Source organism: Trematomus bernacchii, unplaced genomic scaffold (genome assembly GCF_902827165.1).
Source record: "Trematomus bernacchii unplaced genomic scaffold, fTreBer1.1, whole genome shotgun sequence".
Lineage (NCBI taxonomy): Eukaryota > Metazoa > Chordata > Actinopteri > Perciformes > Nototheniidae > Trematomus > Trematomus bernacchii.
Genome location: NW_022987698.1, coordinates 8,419,283 through 8,435,644, shown reverse-complemented (window position 1 = coordinate 8,435,644; position 16,362 = coordinate 8,419,283). Strand labels below are relative to the sequence as shown.

At 40.7% G+C, this 16,362-nt stretch overlaps 1 protein-coding gene across 3 annotated transcripts in view; it reads right to left on the bottom strand.

Moving 5' to 3' along the window:
• Positions 1 to 16,362, bottom strand: part of tox2 (TOX high mobility group box family member 2) — a 92,748-nt gene that overhangs the window by 29,929 nt on the left and 46,457 nt on the right. For all 3 annotated transcript variants that reach the window (XM_034138988.1, XM_034138989.1, XM_034138987.1), the window contains exons 3-4: positions 16,077 to 16,136; positions 773 to 1,045 (exon numbers count right to left, since the gene is read on the bottom strand). In XM_034138988.1, the coding sequence (XP_033994879.1) occupies positions 773 to 1,045; positions 16,077 to 16,136 (333 nt within the window). The remainder of the gene's footprint in view (positions 1 to 772; positions 1,046 to 16,076; positions 16,137 to 16,362) is intronic.

Genomic DNA, 16,362 nt, shown 5'->3' with positions numbered 1-16,362 from the left:
ATATGTATCCTATATGAGAGACTGCTAAATGGAAAGCCTTGATTATTGCAGCCATACATAATGCTTCATGCATAAGCTTTACATATATCATTTGTTGTGATAAAAACCTGCTCTACTTCCTGCAGTCCTCATGAATGCAATTACGGTTTGGAGATGCTAATTTGTGGAGGAGCAGTTCTGTGTGGAGCTGAGGGAGTAATCAGAGCGTATTCATGTTTGAAGGCTTGACAGATTGACCGATGCATGCTGTCGAGGTAGATATGATGCTGATGGATTTACCCACAATCCCTTTCTCCATGCATCAGAGCTGACATGCCAACCGCTGAACAATCATTCAGTTCCCCCACTTAGCCTCCTTTTTCATGTCTTGAAAATTACATTTACCTTATAGGGTTGTAATACGTTTCATATTAGAGAACTCTTTCAAATGGCTGTTTTGGATGTCTTGCAATATCCAAAAAGCTTTTAAAATCATTTTAAAAGTCAAATTTGTTCACTCTCTTGTGTGCGCCATCATCTTTTTCAACAGTGTAACGGCCTCGGTGTATGCTGTTTTTCAGTGTGTGTGTGTGTGTGTGTGTGTGTGTGTGTGTGTGTGTGTGTGTGTGTGTGTGTGTGTGTGCTTTTTACTATTATTAAATCGTCCAAAACATGTGTGACCATTACTGAAGATATTCTCAGTCACCTTAAACATCCCTTTTTTAATTGGACCACAGTTTTCTGATGCTACATGGCCGTGGTGGAATGGTTTAATCCATGCTGTTCTACTCACCGAGGGCATTTGGCTGGAGACGAGGTGGCTGTCCTGGGCCAGCATGTTGGACATCATGAGTTCTGGGTAGGAGTACGGGTTGATGAGCCCATTGTGTTGCAGCGAGTGGCAGAGGTAGCCTGTAGAGTCGTGCTCCATCAGGTGAAGAAGAGAGGGCTCGGGGTGGTTTGGGGGAGTGATGGGGGGGATCTCGTAGTCCTCGTCCCCATTTCCACTGCCCGAACCGCCACCTCCTCCTCCTCCCCCGCCGCCGCCACTCTGACCTGTGTAGCTCTGAGGACACGAAGAGAACAACGTGAGAAAAAGGAAGTAATGGACATCTGTAGGCAACACTAACGCTAATTAATAACACATTTTTTCCTATGGGTCGCAGATGTAGTCATAAAGTTGGATAAAGGTAAAAGATAAGGTGTAAAAGTTGGGACGGGCAAAAGACAATTTCCTGAATACATAGGCCATGTAAGAGGAGCAAATCCAAGGCTTAAATGTGTATACAACTATCCCATTTTGCATCGTCAGTACCACAAAACATGAGTATTGCATTACAAAATATATCAAGTGTTCCGATAAGCAGTCAAAGATACGTGAGCGTACGTGAGACGTAAGGACAAAAGGCAATTACAACTCTTAAAGTGCATTTTGTTAAGAAACATTTAATAAAAAATAAATATATTTAGCAGTTTAAATCAATGTTCAAACAACAGCTATGGAGAGTTGTTTTCAGAGCAATAGCAGCTGAGCTTCATATGTATCAGTGATGTGGTCATTCAAAATACACAAACATTGTTTGTTTTTTTATAACGGGAATTTACAGTGCTTTAGTGCAGTTCCAGTATCCATAGCAACAGTACACGTGACCATACCTACTTGCTAACAGTTAAGCTAACCTTTATTGTACGGATGTACAGTAGCAAAGGAAATGTTCTCCGCCTCCCCTGCATGTATATATTTTTTTTACATACAGTCACCTTGATGTTAACTATTGCTTAGATTAAACTACAGGTAACCATAGTAACAGTAGCCTAGTGCAGCTTTGTACCACATAGCCAGTTATTGTTAAAAACTGATGTTCAGCTAACAACAAACAGAAAACGTTAATAACTGTTAAATCCGTGCTAAAGTGGAAATGGTACACTTTGTGATGTCAGTATAGAAAATATGACAGCTCTTTGTTGTTGTGTTTGCGTCTCCCTCATCCATTATTTTTCATATATCAGGACGTGTTGTGTCGCTTACAGAGTGTAAGATAGAAGGAAAAAAAAGGTTGAATTGAATACTGACGCCCCGTGGTTCTCAATATCTTGCTGAGGACTCAAGGATATCAAATATTTGGCAGAGTAACCCTAACTGACAGCTGTGCCATCTAATTGTGTGATACATTGTCGATCCAAAATAAATGCAAAACGTATTTATGCTTGGAAATACTGACTACTATATTGGTAAAAACATCCAGTTCTGTGGTCTACAGTTGATTCTTTAAAAATCTACTATATAAAGTCATATTTACAACATTTATGAGTGGTGTCAGTATAACCTTAAGAATCATTAATATGCTAGCATCTTGTTTACCAATTCAATCAGTTTCCTGCCTTCAACAAATAGCTTTGTAAACTGTTTAAATTCTGATCTGTCATTTTGTTGGAACAGGTGTAATTTTGTTTCAAATGTTGAATGTCTCATTTTGGAACAAAAGCTGGATGCTCAGCGATCAGTAATAAAAAAGACCAACAGCCTCTGTATTTGTGTGCTGTCGCGCTAACACAGTAAGCCCAATCAGATCAGAGTTCTGCTCAGAGCAAGAAGAAAAGGAAAATAGCAGGGAAATTCAACGGGGAATGAAAAGCAATTTTGTCTGAGACGATCCAACTTGACTCCCATTGTAATGACTGAGTCAAATTAATCATCACAAATAATATTCTGGTGTCAGCCATTCAAGGGTTTTTTAATAGAATTTTTATGATTCATGTCTAGCAGTATACATCAAACAGTCAGTTCTGCAACATTTCTGAAATAAATTCAATATCATCTTTGTGTAGGCTGTCATCCTCGGCAGCAGAGTGGTCATTTATCTCTCAAACAGATACTTTCAGAAAATAAGGGGCATGGGGGAGATGGAAGAAAGGAGAGAGGATACAAAGCCCATTTTTTCTTGCTTCTCTTAACCCTGTTTTACTATAAAGGTGAGTGAAATGCTCATTTTGTAATGTTGTCAGCATATAAATTACAGCTTTGCTAAGATATACAACTCAAAAGATTACAGTGCAAAGGATAAATTAGCATTTCCAGCTGCTTGGAATAAAAATAGGTCTGTTTAATTGAAAACAAACCTTTTCAGAGTCAGGAAAATTATTTACTGTGGAATTTGTTGTTGTCTAATGTTGGTGTTCATTTTGAAATAATAGTCTTCCAATCGTTCTGTTGTTGTATTTGGTGCCTGGGCAAGCCTTTTTCTCCCATTTGGATCTCAGATTGTGCCTTTAAGTACATAGTAAACAACATTCTTATTTTTAACAATAGCTTTCAGCAGGATTAAAATGCATTAAATGTCTCTTAAATGAATCCCAAATGTAAGGCAGTAAACACAAAGCCAGATGAGAAGAATTTCATTAAGTTACAATACCTATAACACTAAAACACCCATATTTAATTTGACCACAAAAAAGGGTTAGCAATGTTTTATAGTAAAGCAAGAATGTAGACACAGACTCAGCGTTTAAAGCGCACTTTCATCTTCCTACATGTTACACCAAATGAAAAAGATTGCCTCAACTTGATTTACTTTGTCCTGAAATAGCCTGCAAGCCAGTTGATATTAATTTTCTGGACCGTCCTTTGAAGACAGATGTTTTTGTAAACCTCTGGTGAAGGTGTTATTGTTTGGTCTAATGGACAAGAAAACGAACATTTCCTGAGATTCAATTTCCCTCATAATTGTTGGAAGGAAACTAAATTGTCCGCTGTAAACATTGGAGCCATTGTGTAAAGTGAGTCCCTGTGCGTGTCCCTCGGAGCCTTTGCATGGCTGTCGTATTTCACCGTGCTTCACTACCACTGAGGGTGACCACTGTGTAATCATAAGGCCGCCGCCGCGCTTAGTCATCATCTAGCATGTTCATCAACCTTTTGTTTTCTCAGTGTATATAAATATATATCCACGCCACAGAAACATTTTCCAGCCCCCATTTGTTTTGCTTGTGATTTTGCAAAGGGACGTGGACTGAGGATGTGTCATGTGTTAGATTGCTGTGAGGGCTCATCCAGTGCCCTTGATGATAAAATGTAAATACCAAGGACGTTCCCAGTTGGATTGTGGCAAGATAAATTATTCATATGCCTCTATTCAGAATAAGCTTGCATGTACAGAACCACGTGTACACTCTGGCTAATGTATACTCTTTTCTCCTTTAAAAGTAAAATCCAAACAAAGGCAATGTATTTGATGGATCGTGCAGACCAGCATGTGTCCTAGTATGGAATTGGCTATTCAAACAAAAGCTTTTTCTTTTTTTTCCACCTATGAGGTTACTCGTCATGGGTTTACTTTTAATAGCCAGGGCCACATTCCTACCAAAAGCTGCATTACACAGATTATATTTTCCCACTGAAACATCCTCTATTTTCCTCGTCTGATCAATACCACACACTATAGGGAGCGTTATTTCCAATACACAGTATGCTCCGTCTGCACAGTGAGCGAAACACAATCTGTAACATTTTAATTAAGAGACAGATCTCTCGACTGTAAGTGTTACATAGCAGCACACCTTTCATTTGAGAGAAACAGATGAACAGACAGTTGGTCTGGGACTGAGAGAGAAAATAACATTGATTGGGGAGCTTTCCAGCTTGTCTTTTATTTGGCACAGATCTCTGTAACACTGGCTGAGTATTCAAGGCCTTCTGGAGATGATATTGACTGTGGCTAATGGCTCATTATCTGTACATTTTTCTTCTTATTACATTATTGTTGCAATGCCTGTAGGAATCTAGATCTGGGACATAATCAAATTAATATAACATTGTATATTCATTCTGAAACATGTTCACTGTCAATTCTAATTCTTATGTACAATCAAAGATCTGTATGCTGTTACAGTACACTACATGATCAAGGGGAAATGTTGTTTATGGAACAGTTTTATAGTTGATTAATGTTCAAGCCTTTTTAAAAGACATTTTCTGATGTTCTGTGTTTCATATCATTGCAAACAAATATTATTTGTAATGTTTGTCAAACAAAATAAGATATTTTAAAACATCACATCCGAAATTAGTATTTTTTCTTCTTTTTTGACATTCCACAAATTAACTTGTTAATGAAAAATCAAGAAAATTGCAAGAAGATTAATATAAAATAAAACAATCATTAGTTGCAGCCCTAGTCACATCGCTTGCCTGTTTATTAAACATCAAAAGGAGCGCCATAATTAAAACATGTGGGCCACATACCCTGAACACTTCCTCTTAAAAATAATTAAGCTACAAATGAAGTCCCACAGTAAGAACATAAGTGCTTATGCATGCCGCGTGCTGCCACACAGAGTTTGGAGTCCTCTCAAGTCAGCGTTTGTTTCGGGGAGAGAGGGCGGGACCGACGGCTCGGAGACAGGGGATGACAGATCTGCCTTACCACTAATGTGCACTTATCTGCCTATTGGAGAGCTTTGTCACAGTGGTGATTTATGCTTAAAATCCCCCACACACTATACCACTTCCATCACCACCGACACTTTGTTCCACCACCTTCCCGTATTCGCCGTGCAGCAGTCTGCACACAGAGACAAAGTCAGGCCCCGCTATCTCTCCTTTCCACGCAGTCCGGTTTGCAAGGAAAACGGTGGATTTATCTTTGGTAGAAATTTGAATGCATCATCTATTTCCATTCGCTCTGCCATTGCTCTCCCAGAGGAAGATTATACTGTATATTTATGAATGATCCTGTTTACTGGTGTACACAGAGCTCTTGTTTTAATGTCACACAGCAGAGGCAAATACTGTTGTCAGACTACAAAGATCAATTACTTTGAGACGTTTAATCTGAACCACATGACCTGATCTGCTATTTCTGTTTATTGGGTTGTTTGTTTTTTGATTCTCCTCCTTCTCTTTTTCCCTCTCCTCTTCCTCCCTCTCTTTATCCCTCCATCTCTCTCAGTCAACTCAGGCTTAATTAAAGCCATAGCTGTTCTTCTGCTACAATATCATGTCAGGGGGTATCAACACACCACAAAGCCTTCTCTAGCAGAGCCCAAATAGAGGGAGGGGGGAGAGGGCCACAGATCCAGTTACAGCCACCCTACACCTCCAGTCTCCTCTTCCTCTCTCTGCTGGCCCTACCCCAGCCTGCTCTGTCCCTCACGGAGCCCAAACAGTTCTGGTCCCTGCTCCACATCGCCCGGACCCCAATCAACCCCCCGCCCGCCTGCCCATCACCCTGTCATCTCATCTCTCTCTAAAACAGCCAGGCTGCATTATTTATCAGTCACTATGTTTCTGTTTGGAAACCATGAAAGGGGCTGTGGGGATGTGGATGCTAAACCAATGCGAACTTGGTTTCTGTTGGGTGAATGAATGGGACAGGAGGGTGGGAAAAGAAGAAGGTGGGAGGGAGAGAGAGAGATTGTGAGGCAGCGAGGGGTGAGACTGGGAGAAAATAATGTCAAAGTCAAGCTCTTTCTAGGAAATAAAATCCAGCTACTATTTCTTCAGCCCTGGCAACAGCTAAGTGAGAAGAAATGATGCTGCCGTCTAACAAAAAGGTTTCTTATTTATCATTATGGAAGGGAATATATGGGGGGGAAATGTGAGAATATTTCAAACAACTATCCAAAGTCCACAGATGCAGATGGCCCCTTTCACCCAAGATACTGAGTTGATTACTAACTAACCCCCATTGACTAAAACCAGCCTTCCTAATTGCTTATATATTCCTCTTTTCTTTTATGTTTCCTTCCCTTCTTCTCCCTCGTGTATCCGGTTCCCAGTGCTCGTCTCACTTGTCAGTCAAGGTCAGGAGGTCATCCTCATCTGATCGCGTGTCAGAGCAGATTAGAATCAGAGCTTTTGTGCCATGTCATATTTCATTATGCATTTGACTCATCTGGCAGGTCAAGGGGTCAGTGTGATTTGATTGGATGACAGAAATGATATAATTTGTGTTTAACCCTAGGCTGTATGAGGCTCCGAGTGGCGTACTAATGCATTCTGCAAAGACGGGGCAGGCCCTCTCCACAAGCGACTAATTTGAAGTGGCACACCGCGGAGTTGAAGGAGAGCCAGAGCTATCACACAACATGCTGAGGTTATAAGAGAGGCTTTATCAAATAATAAACACAACCCCCCTTGTACCTCTCTCTGTCCGTCTCTCGCACGCTTTCCTTTTACTCCGCAAACGGATGCGAGTGCCCAGACATTAGTTGTTTTCTGCGCCCTCATATGTTGCTTTTCCCTTCCTCTCTTTATCAATTTGAAAATGTGTCACTGCGCCTTCCTCTCTTTTGTTTTTCACTTGCTCTTTTTCCTCCTCACTGTCTAATAACAAAAAGGGGACGAATAGAGTGCTGTCAGCAACAACAACCACATCATTATTGCTGAACATTCAACTGGAACACAAACAACATTTAAATAGCTCCCCAATGACTATCGAATGTAATAGAATAGGCGGTAATAGAATAGAACAGAACAGAATAGAATATAATAGTCATTCATAGAATATTATTATTCTGATGAGGAGTAAAAACCGTGTTTTCAAAAATAAATAATCATATATTAATATCTTCCCCTAATTTGTTGCATCATGTGCACAGTTTAGGACCTTGCGGTTGTAAAGATATGCAGATGCTGCACAGTTTCAGTGAAAATTCAACTGTAATCTCCACTAATGCGGTCAGAAAACAAACCATGGGTGCACGCGATTGCTCGGGTTTCCCAATAGTCATCTCCAGTGATTGTGATTCCGATGTTGATACTGCTATGGGTGACAGGAGAAGAGTGGGGAAAGAGTTGAGAGGAGCGTGGATGGAGTAGAAAAAATTGAAAGGAAAGAGCAGAAAATAAGGGGGGAAGGGGAAAGATATGAATCCAACATTTCAAATGAGAACCGTAATCAAACGTATTGCCTGACAGGGTGAGTCTAGGATTACAGTGTTACATCAGCAGACATACACTGTTATTTCTAGAGTCCTCTGTCTCTTCCTGTTTGGAGAAGCCATGTCTCCTGGAAAGGGAAGCCTTTTTAACTTGTGCTCATTGGCACACCACTCTCTGCTTGACAACAGCCACTGCTACTGCCGAGTTTTGAGCAAACAGAAGCTGCCCAGAGACTCAAAAAGGCCAAAAAAACAGCAGCTAGTCTACTGTTTTTTTATCATTTTAAATGACTCTTCAGTTATCTACTTTTCTACGCTCACTGTCAAAATCATTATTAGCATGTGGACAATGGTGTTACTGTGTCTGAATGACAAAACTAATTATTGTTATAAGAGCAAGTAAATGGACAAAAAACAGCACAATAAAGGGTTGGTGGATCAGTACCGACTGACTCTAACAATGTTGAAAATAACAAAAGGAGCGCTGATGGCGCAGTCATCCAAACAAACGTGCATTATTCTGAGAATTGTTAGGATCCTGTCACCCACAAATAACTCTGCCATACACCAGGAGAAGGGGGGGGGGGTGTAAAGTGCATTGGGCTGGTGGGAGTGTGTGAGCGTTTGTGTGCCTGTTTGTGTGTCGTTGAATCTGACTGACAAATGTGTGTGTGCAGTTCTTCTTGCACAGAACTGAATGTAATAGCGTTTGAATCCTTTGTGATCATTTTGTAGGTATGCAGTATATTTCTTAAAAACTAAAACAGAAACGGCCTGTTCTGTGTGTGTGTGTGTGTGTGTGTGTGTGTGTGTGTGTGTGTGTGTGTGTGTGTGTGTGTGTGTGTGTGTGTGTGTGTGTGTGTGTGTGTGGTGTTAGTGTATTCTTAAGTGTCTCCCCTCCCTGGTTCAGAGTCAATGAGGCTGTGTATCGGAGGCTGGCACAGCTGGTGAGAGCAGGAGACTAACATCTGGACCCGCGTACTCTTGGTGCCATTGTTAATAAGAGGCTGGTGGGGAGTGGAGGGGAGTGGAGGAGACAGCTCTCCAGTGTCAATGAACCTCCCTGTCTCACACTAGAGCTTGGCGCTGCAACTCACACTTTTAACCCTTCACAAAAGAACCTCCAGCATCGCAGCGATTCCATGACTAAGATTTCAGAGTGAAACTCCGACAGGAACCGCTTAATCAGGCTAATTTTTGTAGATTTTAGCCACCCTAGCCTGTAGGGATTGCAATTTTGGTCAATCATTCAAAGACTTTGCTCCAGACTGCAATATAATAACTATTGAATGGATTGCCTTGAATTTTGGTTCAGACATTTATTTCTCCCTCGGGATGAATTATATTACATTTAGGGATCCCTTAGCTGGAATATAATTATCCAGTAGTCAAATGACCGAATACAAAAACATTCTTATTAGGATCTTTTGTGTTTTGTTCATATTTCCAATTATTAAATGTAAGTATGTTAAGTAACAATGGTGAGTTAGTTAAACATTACACCGTATAAGCATCAGAATGTTAGCATGGTGACATTTTCTGTTCCAGGTCTGGGTTGTACTGCTAGACAAATTACACAAATATATATCTGTAATATAAAAAATGTGTCTGCCTTAGGCTGTCTACCAATATACTTGCTGTGTGCTGCTTAACCGGTTTAATAAGAAACATTATATTACCTCATTTAAACTTTCTCTCAGAAGAGGAAATAAGCCAACATGGATCGATGTCAGCTTAGGGCTTTTTCTCATACCTTAAGATACTGCATACAAAATTAACCGAGTATTTTTGCTAATGAATCTCGGTTCAGTGAAACATTTTCCTCTCGAACAACCCACCACTTCTTTTTGCAGCCGCAAGGGAAAACGAGTTCAAGGCAAACTGTGTATATTTTAGTTTTAAAGAGATTGAAAAATGTGGTTATGAAAAGGCTAAACTGACACTGGCCATTTCATGTCTTTTATAATACTCTGGCCTGTGATCTAGCACAAGAGTGAGTGTTTGGTCTGTCATCGTTCAGTCCAATAGAGTGAAAGGCCTACACAAACACATTAAGGTTGCCATTAGTTTCATCTGATCACCTGGGGCAACAGGGGGATGGACAGCTTGGCAGAGCGAGGGCCTTACACAAATATACAGCTGTGCATTTATATGTGGTGCCATGTCAGATGAGAACTTCAACCAGAGTGCTTTTAAACGGGGCAATGAGTGAGTGAGGAGAGTTTCCAAATAACTGCAAAAAGGCCATCGGGAGAGAGCTTTCCATCTTTCTGCTGCCGCGACAAATATGCCTGCACATCTCTCTGCATTGTCTCCGCTCCCTGCTTCGTCAGCGAACAGCTATAGAAATATTTTGGCAGGCTGCTCTTTGTTTTCATATTCACAAAAGATGTAGTGAGGGAGTGAGAGAGAGAGGGGGAGAGGGGGCAGGTCGGAGAGGTACTGGGCAGAAAAAAGGTAAAGGGATGTTTTCAGAGAATTTGGAAAAAGGAGGATGAGGGGAAGAGTGGGGAGAAAGGTTGTACTGTAGGTGGAAGAAAAGGAGAAAAGACAATGGAGGAGACGAGTAGGAGAGAGAGGGGAAAGGTGAGAAGAGTAGTGGAAATGTTGCAGATTCATGTGACGTTCGAATGAGGTGAATGACACTGAAAAAACTGAAACATTGACTTGAAGTGTATAATGTTAGAAAATGATACAAAACTGTATTAGGTTAGTTGAAAGCAATAGTATTAAGTTGAACCTAATATTTTGTATTCAACTTAATTGTTGCTTTCAACTAACCTAATACAGTTATGTGAAATCTGTTGACATAATACATTTAATTCAAGTCAACGTTTCAGTTTTTTCAGTGCATGCGAGGTGGTACAAAAGAGAGAGGGAGTGGGACGATTGGGGAGATGAGTAGAGGGTGAGGCACAAAGTGGGAGAATCAATTGAAAGGGGGCAGGTGGAAGTGTAGGGGGAGGAGGAGCCTGCCACTCTGGTCCCCCGCTCCAATCTAAACAGCGGGAGGAAGCTGTAAATCAGACTAATGTGGCCGAGCTATAATTCAGACCAGCAGGGCCAGGGCGCTGGTGCGGGGACCCCAAACGGCGGGAGTTTACAAAACGCCGCCGTAAGGCTTTAATCAGTGCAGCGATCCAAAGATACCGTCTCCCCCAATCAGCGGGCTTCCTGTCAGTCACACATGACTGAACCTGACCAATCACGCTCCGCCGAGGTTCCAGACAGGCTGGCTGGGCTTTGGGAAGCTGCCAAACAAGAGAATTACTCATCTAAACTGGAAAGGTGGAATGGGCCTTTAATTCAGAGCATAGAGGGACGAGGTGATAGATTTGTCAAAGGTTGGACATAAAAGACTATGGGATCATGTTCTACAATGGTTCATCAGAAACATATGGGGGATAGATGAGAGACACGGGGGAGCTGTGGAGAACGACTTGATCATATTCATAAGACTGGAGTTTCAACAAGTTCAGGCAGTAAAATCGTATGACAGACATATCTGTTAACAAGAGTTCTTACACCACTAAATCTCACATTGGAAAACATTTAATAATAAGAAAAAACAACATGCCTCATTGTGAGTTCCTTATGTCAGTGTGTTTTCTAAACTAATCATAATCACATCTGTTTGCTGCCATATAAAAAAACTCTTTCCATCGGTCTCCAATCTGTCTCTGCTTCTCACAGATCTGCTGTTGGCACTCAAACAGCTCCCTAATTACAATTACAACACCCAAGGGGCCGCTGCAATCCCTGCCAACAATGACTTACAATAGAATAACTGGGACGAGAAATAGCATCAAATGTAGCATTAAAACATCATTTGAACATCCAACATGTAAAACAGGCAGACAAACTTTCAAATCACACGTTACCAGAAGCTGCCTTTTCATACCTGCATTTCCCTCAATGAGGAAGGAGGGCAGTGTATTCACTTAAAAGTGAGTGGAAAAATGCAAATGCAGTCCACTTTATCATCAGGCATTCAAACAGACCCTTTCAACTCGGCAATCCATAATATTTCAGCCTTGATGCTCAGGAAATGGCCACAGCTCGACGGTAACACGGAGCTGGATTCTGTTGGAGCGGTAGCAGGACTAGTGTGACTGGCTGGGCTACACACACACTGTGCATGTTAAAACCACATGCAGCGTCTTGGCAGCAAAGACGCTACAGCGGCAGCCAATCAATAAAACCTTGTTACGCTAATTGCAAGATCATAATCTCTGTTCCTACTTCTGCTGAATATCCAAACAGTCACTCCATTAGCCGAATTATTCCCCTGTGCAGTTTCTCCATCTCTCTTTCTCCCCGCTGCCCCCCCCCCCCCCCCCCTTCCATTTCCTCCTTGTGTTCTTTTTTTTTACTGTGACATATTTCTCTCAAACAGCAGTTCTGCTAAATGAATTCATAAGTCAGGGAGAAAGACATCAAAGCAAAGCATTGTCAAGGTAAAGTGCTGATGAAGTATACTGTTTCTTTCACTTTGCTGCGGAGCTATGAGAAGGCATCTCCACACTGCGTGCATTATCTTTGATCGCATCGTTCCGCACTGTTCTGTTTAGTATTAGAAAGAGAAATACCACTTCAGGTGAAGGTCTACGAGACCCTTCATAATAACAAAAAAGGCTCTCTACTTGGTGCTTCTCCACTTTCCTCTGTGGATAATTCGTGTCTCTTTTTGTGCCGTGGATCAGATCAAACCTCAGAAAAGACACTGGACCGAGCTTCTCGTCGTGGTTACTTACTACTTTGTTGCCACGACAATGGTCAGTGGCCACAGGGGCAGACAAAGAGCTTGTTGATGCCAAGACCAGGGTCCGTGACCTTGTCATTGAATCAGTAACACTTTGTCACTCTGCTGGGGGGGATAGAGAGAGACTGGAAGAAACACTACAGAGAAGTAAGCAGGGTCAGACTGCGATGCTCATGGGAACATCGATATGACAATGGCACTGACCCCGTTTCCTCGTGACTCATCACAAGAACATACCCATCTAAGCATCTCACTGTATGAAGCAGTTGGCCGGAGTTACTCAACAGGGCCCTGCTTCTGTCCTATATGAATGTACCTTATGTAAAAAAGAAAAAAGAAGGTATTTATATGTGAGCCAGATTAAATAGAGCGATTACATGCAGAAACGGAAGTGAGAGACAGTAGAGCACTAAGAGACACACTTTCACAGTTTGGAGGTGGAACCGCTGACCCAAATGCATTTAAATGCAACCGGGGTAAGAGAGAAAAAGTAAACGAGCAGAAGAGGGGGAGTCGGAGTCATCGTGAAAAAGAAAGATAGAAAACTAAAGTAAGATGATAAAGCGGCAAGCAGGGAGAATCGAGCTTTAGGCAGTATGATTTGTTTTTATCCAAGACGGAATATAATGAGAATAATACAGCTACTGTACAGTATATACTGTGCAACACATTTCTTCAGGAATAAAACTAGTTAATAAAAGAATTGCCCTGCAGCTGTCTTTTTTCTTTGTTACTTTCACCATTTCTTTCTCAACACAAACAACACAAGCATAAACTCATATACAGTCAAACACTAAATCCAGTGAAAAAGTCTAACTTGCAGAGAACATAAGCTGTTTAAACTGCATTGTATATTGTTTTGCAGATTGCACAGAATAATTTAATGCACTTTAAACCATTTGAATTATGACTGGTTTTTAGTAATGTTCACACTGGAAAAGTGACAAAACAATGCATATTCAGAACTGTCAGCATATATACTAAAAAGATGACAAAACGTTCTTCTTCTTCTTTTCTTTATGAGTGCGCTGTCTACAGTTCATGGTAAAGATGCAAAAATATCTCAAAAAACTAAAAGGAATAATACTTTTTTTAGAAAAACATTTAGCTGCATCTTGTTAAGTTTAATTGTCCAATGGAGTTTGATCGACAACTGACACAATTATAATATTTATTAAGGAAATTATATTTTAGCTTCTTGTGTTCTTACTCCAAAAACAACAATTATAAGTAAAGGTATATAATACTTATTATAGCGTACTGTAAACCATTAGCATTAGCATTGTGCATCACCAGCACACTCAAAACTGCACCACCACGTCTACATACTGACTTTTCTACGTTAATCGATTTTGTGAGTTTTTCCGTGTGAACACACTGCATACTTAAAACGTACTTAGAATGATTATGTACTGTATTGTAGAATTAGGTCACAGCTAGGGATGTTCAGATCAGTGATTTTTCCTATTTCTTCCATTTCTATGTTTTGTTGTCAGTGTGTGTCCACCCCTAAGGCCCTCGCTGATTCAAGCTGTCAGAGGGAAGGAGAGGCTAAACTTGGTGAAGCGGAGAATAGAGCAAGGCACATGTCAAATATGAGGGGATCTTTGAGTAAACAAAGTATAACACAGAGCAAAGCGAAATCGTCTCTCATCCCATCACTGTGTTTCACGCTATTTCTTCTCTCAGTCTCTATTTCTCTTGCTTCCTTGATCCCCACCTTTCCCTCCATTTTCTCTTCTCTATCTTCCATGCAACATTTGCGATGTTTTATCTGTCCCTCAGTAATTCAGCTAAAAACATTGTGCACATCAGCACGACTTGTAATCAGTCAATCAGCACTGCAGTAAAAGTACATGCGCTGAATCAAAATGGGCGATAAAGGCAGTGGTTCTTAAGATTTTTCAGAAAGCCAAGTACCAGCACGAGAACTCTGTCAGATTACAGCACCATCTTACTGAAGAGATCACTTTGTAAAAGACATGTTTGGTGTCAGATTTTTCTAAATAAACATAGGGAACCTTGTGCAAGCAGCAGCATAAGCAGCTCCTTCTCTTACTCTGGGCCTTGAGCCACACTTTAACAAACCAGCGCATTAAGAAATTAAGAAAAACAGGGAATGCAACAGAAACACAGAACTACTGTAGCCTATGGGAGGTTCTAATAATTGCAATTGACAGGGACAAATTCCCTGCTCCCCTGTGTATGTCAGATGGGCTTATTCCCAAACTCCACAAATCCCCCTGTCCAAACACAACCATATGGTCTCCCAGTTGTTGGCAACCAGCTGTGCTACACTGTATCTGGCATGGCTGCCATGTTCTGCAGAAGAGCGCTGACTCCCCCTCTATTCTAACTTAATAAATCCTTTGCAATGAGGCCAAAATTCACTCCGAGTGAAGCAGCGTTTTCTGCTTGGCTTTTACCAAAGTGAAAATTGTGTGCACAGAGGATGATTGCATAATTGGAATGAAGTGAATTTGAATTTTATGATTGCAGAGTTAGCTTAATGGTTGACACTGAAAAAAGGTCCCAGCACTTTCCCTTTTGAATGTGGATGTTTTTGACGGTTTTGGTTCTCTGGTTTCCTCTGAATGTTCTTAATATAGTAAGGACATGACTGTGATTGACTAGCAACCCTTTTCAATGATCTCTCCCCAATGCATGCTGGGATAAACTTCAGTAAAATAGACACAACAACACATATTTAATTGTATAGAAAAACCTTCACTACTTTCACAGTTTACATCACAACCTAAAACAACCATGGCAATGTAGCAAATACTTCAGCATCAATTGAAAATACATTTTAAATACTAAACATAAATAAGTACATTCATCTTTAACTTTCTTTAGAGGTGGATGTGTGAGTACATTGAGATTTGTTATTAATTGAATGTTTTACAATTAATTGATCTGTGTGTCGTTATCATATATCATGTGTTTGGTTTTCATGATATTTTATTTGTTGTGGAAAAATGTGGACCTGGGTGGAGCAGCTGTTGCTGAGGTAACAACTAATTATCCAAATGAACAATAACAATTAAAACAGGAATCTTCTGCGGTCACTTAGGTGTATTTAGACTCTAGGTTCTAAGACTATAATACATTGTTCTGTTTATTCCAAACAGGGGACAGATAACACACATATCACATGTTATCATATCCTGAACAAATGCTTTTCTCATAAAGTGCAGAATGCTTTGAATGTCTTTTTTTTTTACATGTGAGAGCATAAAACAAGTTTTTGAAATATTTTTGAGAGATTGCAGTCCCTTTGCTTTCAGCTTTTCAGTCATATAACTCTGAGGTTGTTTCAGTAACAACAATTTGTCATCCATCCTAACAAGCTTGAACAATAGCGAAATGAAAATGGCTCAGGCAACAATCATGGGAACAGATGAAGGGAAAGAGGAAAAGAGCAGGTATTCCATTAGAGGTCATTTTAACTCACCTGGTTTGGCGGGAGGAACTCGTGGCTGTTTTCATTCATGTACATGTTGTCACCATCAAACTGAAAAGAGGGAGAGAGAAATGAGAAAAACAGTCAGGCAGAGGCCGACAAATCACAACAGGGACAGAAAACACTGATTTTGAGTCAGTCAGTGGAGACACAGAGACCGTGTAACACAGCAGCCTAATGACTGTGAGTCCTCGGCTTATAGACCTCGATACTCTGGTGGATGTCAGTAATTACAGTTCATTAGAGACACGTATAATTAGGCCCTGTCAAAGCTTGT